The 10,451-nt window shown below is 38.0% G+C and overlaps 1 protein-coding gene and 1 long non-coding RNA gene across 2 annotated transcripts; both read left to right on the plus strand.

Moving 5' to 3' along the window:
- The first annotated feature begins 3,901 nt into the window (after positions 1-3,901).
- On the plus strand, positions 3,902-5,891 carry LOC116718330 (uncharacterized). The gene is made up of 2 exons (XR_004338914.1): positions 3,902-4,024; positions 4,144-5,891. It is a non-coding gene; the product is annotated as an uncharacterized LOC116718330 (long non-coding RNA).
- A 986-nt stretch (positions 5,892-6,877) lies between these two features.
- On the plus strand, positions 6,878-9,028 carry LOC116719137 (small EDRK-rich factor 2-like). Its single transcript, XM_032561531.1, has 3 exons — positions 6,878-7,060; positions 7,791-7,899; positions 8,586-9,028. The coding sequence occupies exons 1-3, from the start codon at positions 7,054-7,056 to the stop codon at positions 8,656-8,658; spliced, it is 189 nt and encodes a 62-aa protein (XP_032417422.1). The 5' UTR covers positions 6,878-7,053; the 3' UTR covers positions 8,659-9,028.
- The last annotated feature ends 1,423 nt before the right edge of the window (positions 9,029-10,451 follow it).

The following is a 10,451-nucleotide window of genomic DNA, read 5'->3' on the forward strand; positions in this document are numbered from 1 at the left end:
TTTAAGACATTTTAAAGACTTGCAAATATCCTACAGCACTGATTTAAATCTGGACTTTGACTGGGCCATCCTAACACAAGAATGGGATTTAAACTAAACCACTCCATTGTAGCTCTGGTGGTACGCTTACAGACTCTAAAAACGGCTGAGTTATTTTCATAACCCATCTGCCGGGTAGAAGTCGTTGGACCGTATTGGGTTAGTCTGACCAAATATTGGGTCAAAAATTATAACTCCAAGAGTTTGGTCAACAATATGCCAGAACTCTACAGCTTGACTAATTCTGTTGGGTCACGAGTTGGGTAGATTTAATCCAATATTGGGTCCAAATTTTACCCAATTGGTCGGGACAAGCTTTAGAAGAAGCCACACCAATCTTCACAAACCTCCATTTTCAACAAGACTGTGATCTTCAGCTGGACTTTTCCTCTACTTTAGGGTCCTTCTTGTAGTAATTACAGTAATTACCAGAAATCTGGGAACAGCCAAATATTTACACAACCATTTTACAACTGAAGCTAAACTGATTTGGCAAGAAGGCCAAAATATCTGTAGGGGAACATGTTGGAAGTGTTGACACACACATGCACGCACACACACAAAAAACCCCAACTCGGTTAAATATAGCAGGATATTTCAGGAAAAACACAGCGCCGTCTGAACCTTCTGCAGACATGGCCGACAGCAAGAAGAACAGCCGTCACAAACACAGCCTCTGTAGAAGCCAAAAAAAAAAAAATTGAAAATACAGTCAACATTGTGAAAATTGCCAGGTGGTGATAATTCCGCTGGCGGACGAAAATAACTTGCTTTAAGCAGGATGTTGTCACAGAAAGCAGCTGTGGGGGGAAAACAAGTCATGGGCAGACGGCCTGCGGTGCCCTGTGTCGCCACCAGCCCAATAAAGTGACCGCAGTTGTTTGACATGCTGCTCTAACAGGCTGCTGCAGTCGACACGCAACAAGCCGGTGGCTGTTTTGTCAGAAAAAGCTCACCGTACGCAGGCGTTAGCTGCAACGTTTCAGGGCTCCAGCAGCTTTCATATGGAGCCCTTTTTTCCCCAAACGACCTCCGTTCCAGATTGTAGGAGTGAAATCTCAACCATGTGCCCAGAGCAGGAAAACAACCAAGCAATTTGCGATGTGTAGCCATGCAGCTGAGGCAGCTCTGAGGGACGGAAAGTAGATTTGGAAGAGTTTGACGACTTTCAGCTTTTCACAGCTCCAGTGAGAAGCTAAGAGATACAAATGCATGTAAACGTCTGAATTTGAAGAAAGTTACAGGTTTTGTGTCTCATGCTGCCGAAGATATTTTGACAACAGTGCATGAGCACCATAAATCAGCACAAATGTTGAATTACTGAAAAATTAGGCTCTATAAGACCTTGATCAACGGCCGGCTGTCGTGAGGACAGTATGGACTGTTTGAAAAAGACTTTGACCTCGAAACGTCGAAAATAAAACGTAAAGGAAAACAAAGATAATTTGGGACTTTTAGCCCAAAAGCCATCAGGGATATACAGAGCTGCGCACCAGAGCGCGCTTTCAGCATGTAATTACGTTCTGAGAAGACGGCTTTTTTCACTCAAATAGCCCGTTGGCAACACCGCTGCAGCAGCAGTTTGATTACTCATTGTGTTCACACAGCAATTACGTCCTTAAAGTACAGTATTCACCTTTCAAAAGGGAACCCAACCCGTTATTCTCTCTCCTCCTACAGATAACTTCCACCTCTGAAGCTACATTTTAAGGCTTCAATTTTGCCTGAGCGACTATATAGACATGTGGAGTGGATTTTAGTCAGTCTCTTCTCCATCTATCGCTTAAATTGATAGGTTTACACAGTTACACAAACACACACATCTAAAAAAAAAGAAAAGTGTAAAATTCAAAATCTGTCGTCCCTCGTTCCAGAAAGTGAAACTCATACAGTATGTTATATAGACTCACTAGACATAGAGTCAAATATTTTAAGAATTTATTATTATTTTATGATTATGGCTTACAGATAATAAAAAATCCAAAATTCAACATCTCAGAAATTTAGAATGCCTCGAAAAAGACATCCTACATACGGAGGGCACAGCTAAAGAAACTGGTTGTTCACAGAGGACCGCCGTATCAAAGCATAATCACAGAAAGTTGAGTAGAAGGAAAAAGTGTGGTTGGACAAGGCGCCCCAAACTATCAAAGTTTTCACAATGTGGTCATTTTTCTGATTCCAAATCTTTAGGGCTTGCTAAAGATTATACGACCCATCAACTTTTTAACCCATACGAAGGAAGCCATAGTTGAAAGAGAGCAGTAAGAAGCCATGTTGGAAGTTTGCCATAAAGCTGTATAAGAGAAATGGTAAGAATGTGAGAGATTTAGTGTTGTTCTCTGGTCAGATGAGACCAAAATTCAAGTTTTTTGGGCTTGCACAAGACTGCGCTAAATACAGGGCAATCGTGGCAGAATACAGTGAGAGACTGAAATAAAAATAGGTTCAGCTTTATGCTGCACGTAAACATACAGACAGAGCTTAACATGGATCCTGGGCAAGACTTGACAATTAAATCAGACTGAGCTTCCAAAGAGGAAAGAGCGGAGAAAGACTTATAAAGCTCCCAAAAGGAAAAAAGACTTGCAACTGCAATGGCAGCAAAAAGTGGTTCTACAAATGAACTATTCAGGAGGGCGAATAAAAGAAAATGCAAAAAACATGATTTAGAATTATCTGTTTGAATACATTTGGAAATATACACTGATTTCCTTTCTTCTTCTTCACAAGTACTGCTTTGTGTTTGTCTGTCCCCTAAAATCCCAATGAAATACAAGGTTCATGACTATGTGAAACAGTTCAAGGTGTATGAATACTTTTGCAAGACTCTGCAAACTATGGAGAAGCAAATTCACAAAGTGTTTCATTCGTAGCTTCAGTGTCTTATTACAATATTGACTCAGTCTGACAGTTCAGGAGCCAGACGGTAAATAATGACCCAATACCAAGAGTGGTAAGAAACATCCTGTTGGAAACATTCTGCTTCCTACCAGACGGTTTCAGATAAAACTGCTATTTGTGTTTATGAAAATACAAATAGCATTAACATTTCTTTATGCTATTTGTAAATCGGTTATTTGTAAAATGACTCAGAACCTTTATCCAAAAAATGTAAAATACAGACGCTCCGGTGCGTTTGTTCCCTTATTTTCTAAATGTATTTGACTACAGTGCGCCACCTGGCGGCCGTTTGAAAAATATATACTGTATGTACACTCCACAGAGTGTGGGCTGAATACGTGATTCATAACCAATTTTATTTTTTAGTTTCTACTCATTGCTGTGCAACCAAGACTGTTTCCGAAATGGGTTGGCTAAACACCGCAATCTGGTTCTAAGCTGGACTGGATGCTTATTGTGGACATTTTCCATCAACATGGACTGATGCTGAACTCCTTCATGTGTTGAACTTTGTTTATTCTGTCGTGTAGTTAAGTTCATAATTTTGTAGAAATCAGTTATCCCCTTTAAAGTTGTTTTTTTTTTTCTCCAAACAGCCAAATTTTGCTGATCATGAATGATTTGTAAAGGAACAAAAAAGGGAAGATCATCCAATGAGGTAAATACTTTTCATAGGCCTGCAACTTTCCAGGCCCATTTGTGACCCAGTCGCAACATCTACGGGATGCACGGTGTAATTACAAGGGCTACTTGTGTATTTATTTGATTACTTCTGTATGATAATTAGTGGATCGCTATTGTTTTAGCAGGGAAGTAAAAAAAAAAACTAAAGGACTGAAAGGTAAGGGGTTTAGGTACCTTTAGTGAGCGTTTTTATTTTTTAATAGTTAGAAGTTGACGTCATTACATCATAACACTAAATAATAAAATATCTACGCTTCAGTTTGTTACGTAAAACTAGAAAATATTTTCTGCTTTCCCCTTTACTCGGTAGGTGGATTTCCGTCAGACACAATAACGAACAGGACCTTTGGAAAAACCTGTGGACGTGTCAAAGGGAGCAATCAGGGAGGTGAATCAGGTAGACATATTTAATAAATGGAGGGAGTTTTCTGCGGAGAACCCTGGCTAGTAGATTAAAAAGGGAAATTAAATGTAGTTGTAGCTCATTAATTCAGATTCTTCAAATATTCATTGCAGGTGGCTGATTGCTGTTGGCAGGAAAGATCTTTTGTAGCAGTCTGTATTTTATCAAATTTGAAGAAGCCTCTGACTGATGATGCTAATGTTTTTTCAAGACGGTCTCATGAAGAGGATGGTCAGAGTTGCCCATAATTTTCTTAATTTTATGAAGAATCCTCCATCATTTCTGTCTTCTCTCTCCTGATTGGCCCAGTGTTGTTGTTGTTGTCTTGTCTCAGTCATGCTGGACATACTGGACACACATTCCTTAATCTCTGCCTAAATAAAAGATGATTGAAAGAGACTTTCTGATCAAGTCAGCATCATGTCCCCACCTTTCCCACAATCTGCTACAACCAGTAGATCAGCAGGTGGAGCAGGTCTCCTTTAATTGTTGGTCGGAGAAACAAAATAAAGAGAAAAGACAACAAAGTTTCAAAAAAGGGAATATACACAGTAAAAATGTCAGTGTTAAAATCTTAGGTGTAGCGTTAAATAAAAAGTGTGAGTGTTGTTTTAACATCACACAGCTTTAAAATAACACTACCAGTGTAGCCTCCGTCAGATCTGCGTTGTGAAATTGAAGGTGTTAATTGGTTGGCGTTGCTTAAGCCACGCCTTCAAACACGGGTGATATTTACAGATTCTGGAAAGCATTATTTATTTATCTTCAGGATACAAAATTTAAAAAAATAAAATTTAATAGATGTAAAGTAGTGTTGCTACTCGTGTACAGTAGGTGGCGGCAGTAGGCAACTCAAAGCTGCTTGCGACCCGCCATAATAGAAAAGAAGAAGAAGAAGCCGCGCCTTCGCCTAACGGTCGTTAACGGCTTTCTTTTCGCACACGAAAGACACAATTGTTTCCTAAAGGTAAGCTGAATGTGCAGACATGACTTTTATTTCGTTATGAATTGTGTTTTTTAGTTTGTAACTTCAACAAGCGCGCTATATTTAACCCATTTTGCATGGAAAATTCACCAAACCCAAAGTCCCGCCTTTTTGCCAAATCTAGGCGAACGGGTAAAATTTAAATCCTGTTATATTTCTAGTTGTCATTTTACACCATGATTAATATTTGTATAGCTGTATGACTTGAAATATTGGCGACGTGTGCATCTAAAAAGCCAACTTTGCAAACTGCAAATTGTTAAGCCTCCGGGAGGATGTGGGGATTTTTTAAAATTCCCTCGCAAAGTTGTTACGTCGTGGAAGCAGTGCATTTTCCGTAGGACTACCCTCAAAATAAAAAAGATTTTGTTTTTAATCCAACATAAATGCCGAATGTTTTCAGATATTTTATAGGATTTATGGTTTCATTGTGACTGATCTGGTTCGTCTCGTCAACGTTGCAATAAAGTGTTGCTAGGTAAGGCTAAACTTTTGTAGTAAACAGCTAACTCCGTTTTTATACAAAAATTGTATACAAACAAATGAGGAATTGCCTAATAATGTTGTAAAACTCTGTTGTTTGCAATATTTTAAAATCAGTTTAAGAAATGTAAAGTATATATTGTCATTCTAAATTGTAAAAACCATTTGTTATGAATATTTGAGCATTTCACAGCAAAAGAAATTACAAGTTTTTCCAAATCGGATTTTGTTTTTCTGTGACTCAAGGTCCAAAATGCAGCCACAGTATGTCCAAAAGAAAAAAAACAACAAGTGGAATCATTTGCATATTGAGATTCTACAGAGGCTGATAATCTCCCCACTCTAAAGGTTTGAGTTTTATGTCAAATCCACATGAATTAAATGACAGAAACTAATTTTCTCAACACATCTTCATTTTGTCCAGCTGTGGACTCTGAGTCTCTGTCCAATCAGAGGTAGGTATTGTGTAGTTGGTGCTTTTAATCCGTTTTCAGTTAATTAAATTCAAGTCTGTGGAACACAAAATGTCACCAAAATCACTCTGTCCCTCTAAAATCCTTCAGAAGATCTTAAAAGTGCATCAAATTGTATAGGTTCGTATTGTTTGCCGAATATCGTGATATATATCGTATTGTGAGTACAACATCGCATCGTATTGTGAGCTTGTTGTATCACTACCCCCCAAAATCATGATATTTGTAATTTAATTATTTATAGATGTAAGGCATTTTTTTTATTTTATTAGTTGACGGAGTGACGCCATAAAAAAGACAGAGTTAAATGAAAAAAAGATCAACATGTCCCTATCTTGAAAAAATAAAAAATATATTTTAATTGTTTAGTTTAATTCTTTTTTCAAGATAGGGACATGTTGATCTTTTTTTTTTATTTTTAGCATAGCCAGGAAACATAGTTGAATTGATTTGGAAAAACAAAAATGGTGATATTTAATCTAAGAGTATCAGGTTGATGACTTTGGTGTCCAATTCTTTGAAATTTTGATGACTTTGAAATAAATATCTTTAATAGGTCTCTTTTGCATTTGTGGGGTGAAACAAATTTGTGAGTTAATTTAAATTGTTTTGTGACTTATGTGTTAGCTTATTGACAGTTGTGGATAAATGCCTGGGATATTAACACTAGTGTTTTGAGAAAAAATTGTTATGCTGGTTTGAAAAAACAGTCAGATGTTTGTCCAATTCTTGGGCTTTTACTTTTTTTTTTTCTTTTTTGAAAAATGAATCTCAGAATCTCTTCTCACACTCCTACTGTTACCACGGAGTCTAAAGGAACAGATCAAGCTGATCAAATCCCGCCACCCTCAGCGCACCGACTACCTTACCGGATGACAAATGATGCGCACCCACACGATTGCAGATTTGGCGCATGCGCAGCGGTCGTGTTTGTATGGAACGTTCTGGTGCCTGTGCGACAGTTAGCAGCCACAGTGAGGCGCAACCACAGCGGAGGAAGCCAGTGGACGACGACAAGGGAGCTAGCGGCCCTTTGGCTGAGCGTATCTGGATTTTGGGCGAAAGAAACATAGGGTGCTAAAATGACCAGTGAGTATCGACAAATAATTCCACTTTTAGGCAAATTTCTGGACTGCATGTGGTCTCTGTTTGGCTACTGATCGACCTTGGTTCTGTCTATTTCAGAAAATAGACGTTCCCGAATCAGTGCATCTAACGTTCTGTCATGGTATTTGTTTGTACGTTTTTATTTATATTTAAAGCCAATGCAGTGCTGTCTGTGATTAGTTTGCTTGAAGCGAGTCTTGATTTAAAGTGTGTTCCACCTGACTGTGTGTTACATAAGAGGCGTCTTTTATTGTCTGTGGGTCAGTGGACTGTCTGTTCCGGTTGTTAGCCTGAGCCCTAGCTTGCAGCACGAACGGGTTTCGTTTACCGTTTTCTCGCTTAATTGGAAGCTAGTGGCGTGAATAGCGAACAGGACGTCAACAGTGTGAGAGGAGGTGATCTTGAAACTGCGCTGCAGTGGTTCTACCATTGTTAACCTTCGTCAATAACCCCGCTGGTTGCGACAAAGCGCTGGTGGATGCATTTCTTCCTCAGGCGCTGCTGCTCCGCAGCGCCGCTCTGCCACGTCGGCTTCTTTAACTTGAAGTCCCATTACATATTTTATCTATCTATTCTATTGTCTATGCTTTTCAAATTATGAAATAAAGAGTTTTAGGGCGCTATGCATTTTTTTTTTTTTTTTACTTAGAAAAAGGACCGTGCACCCTGAGGTGTGTTGCTGATGTGCCGCTGCTTTTTGTCCGCCCCGCAGGAGGCAACCAGCGCGAGCTTGCACGCCAGAAGGCTGCCAAGAAGCAGACCGAGCAGAGCAAAGGCAAGCGGAACGAGGACGGGCTTTCCGCCGCCGCCAGGAAACAACGGTGAGCACCGGGAACGACAGTTTCGGCACCTTTATTTATGTTTCGCAAAATGAGTGTAGGTTGTAGATTTACTTTAGTTACGTCCTAAATTTGGAAGTCAGTTGCTTCTTTTGTGTCCCCCCTCTACTTTTTTTTCTTTTGAAGTAATCTTCTTATTGTTATTGTTAATAACAATTAGTTAAAATCAATTGAAATAACAATTGAATCTACAAAATACGGAGAATTATTGTCTTTGTTTTTGTCGGGAACTTCAGTATTTTGATGTTGCAGCAGTGTTTTTGCATGTTATCGTTCTGGCTAAAGATTTTGGGTATAATGGCACGTTGAAAAATCATTGTTAGATGGATAGATATAAACTATTTCAGGTCCAACTAATAGAACAAAATAACCAACCTATGTATTTTCTAACAGAATGTGCTGCACACTCTTTTACAGATGTTTAGTTTTTGTTCTGTTTTGTATTTGACTTGAATGTTGCTTTTTTTAAAATGGGATTATTTTTTAGTTTTGATTTCCTGAAATCCAGACATTTTCCTCAAACTTAACTCTGACTTGTATGTTTAATACATTCCGGCTTTAAAGGCACAGATTTAAACAATTGATTAAAGCTTGTTGTTGTTTGATTCATGCATTGCAGTTCTCTTAATAACCTCAACTAATTCGAGATGTTTTTTTTCCCGTCGCAGGGATGCAGAAATCATGCAACAGAAGCAGAAAAAAGCAAACGAAACGGGGAAAGCAGGCACGAAGTCCAAGTGAAAAATGACACGGAAGAAGAATTAAACTCTCTGTTTTTGAGAACATCACTCGATCAGCATTCTTTCCTGATATTTATAAGAACGGATCTGTCAGTTTTGTCTAGACTCGAGAATTCAGGATCCACCAAATCTACCTGAGGATTGCTTGTCGGAGTTACTTTCCATGGTTAAATTAAACAAACATATGGGTTAAGCCCTAACCCCCCCCCCCCGAAGCGGTGCTGCGTTCAGAGCACCATCAGCGGCGTAAGCAGGATGAAGTGGAGCAACTCTTGATGTAAAAGCATCTGTGTAACAGTTGTGTATTTTTGTACAAAAAAAAGTGTCCCTTTCTGATTTCAAATAAAGTGTATCTTTTTAGTTCATGCTTACTTATTCTGAATGTTTGTGGGTGGAGTTTGTGTAGCACTTAAGCTCGTTAATATAACATAATGAACATGCAGCCTTTGATCAGCTGCATTTAGAGAAAACCCATTTCTCTTCAACTATTCTTTCAAATACATAATTTAAATAAACGTACCAACTCTTAAATTCCCCTTTGAGTGAGTGTGTGTATGCATGATCTCTGTGATTTAATTAAATCGAAAACAGGCATGAAGATTAAGCGAACAAAAATAAAATGAAATGTGGAGAGAAAAAAAAACTGTCTCCATCCAGCGTCCCTCTGCAGGTACAGATGATGAACATCCTAATTTTATATTTTTGTAATTGCAGCGACAATAAATTCAAATTTTCTTTGTGCATGTTATTTTCAGAACTTTTACTATGTTTTAAAAAAAAAAAAAAAAAAAGTACAGCAATATCCCACCCATCAAAAACTAAATGTCAGTGTTTGATCGGTGGGACTGGGTGCATTTGTTTGCACCCATTGACTGAACATTTAACTTTTTTTTAAATACAAATAAATGTTTATCAAAAATAATTAGGTTAGATCAGAAGTAGTACAAATAATACATGAATTATTAGATTGATAAGAGATGGTCAATGCAGCTTGACCATCTCCAAGCTGCATTAAACATGAAAACACTGGAATTACACATCAGGTTGTGTTTTGATGTAGTGAAGGGATGTGCAGTTTAGGATGATCAGCAGCCGATAGCAACGTGGACACTTATTTATTTTCTTTCTATTTTTCAGGCACTTTAGGCCAGTAAAAATAACTTAAAAATGTTTAAAATTGCGAAAAGATTTCCCAAAACATTGGAAATTTGTACGGAAGAGGATTAGGGCCACCGGAAAAAAGAATTCTGAGATTAAAGTCAGAATTCTGACTTACTGACTTTAATCTCGGAATTCTGACTTTAAATCAGAATTCTGACTTTAAATCAGAATTCTTCTTCTTTTTTTTCTTTTTTTTTACAGTAACGCGGCTTCAGGTACAGATGGTTGTACCAAAGAATTCTGACTTTAATCTCAGAATTCTGAGATTAAAGTCAGAATTCTTTTTTTTTTTTTTTTGGTGGCCCTAATCCTCTTCCGTAAATTTGAGATCATATCAGAGGCATTAATGTTTTATTGCTAGTAGTTCAATAACATCGCAAGAAACAATATTAATAGTAATAAAAAAATTTTAAAAAACGAGGTGAATGGGTCCACTTTCACTCAGACGTCAGCGTGGTGCATGCTGGGTAATGGGGATGGTATTTAGCTAGTTAGACCTTTTCATGCTGGACTCAGAATCAACTCCAACAACAAAACGATGCAATAATTATGAATATGGGACCAGCCAAGTTTAGTTTTTTAGTTAAAAAAACATGAGAATAATAATAGTAGAAATATTTATCAATACCAATT

Source organism: Xiphophorus hellerii, chromosome 4, assembly GCF_003331165.1.
Source record: "Xiphophorus hellerii strain 12219 chromosome 4, Xiphophorus_hellerii-4.1, whole genome shotgun sequence".
NCBI classification, from domain to species: Eukaryota; Metazoa; Chordata; class Actinopteri; order Cyprinodontiformes; family Poeciliidae; genus Xiphophorus; species Xiphophorus hellerii.

Coding starts and splice junctions, on each gene's coding strand:
- LOC116719137 (XM_032561531.1), top strand. Junction 7,900..8,585: donor GCCGCCGCCAGGAAACAACG/GTGAGCACCGGG, acceptor TTCCCGTCGCAG/GGATGCAGAAATCATGCAAC.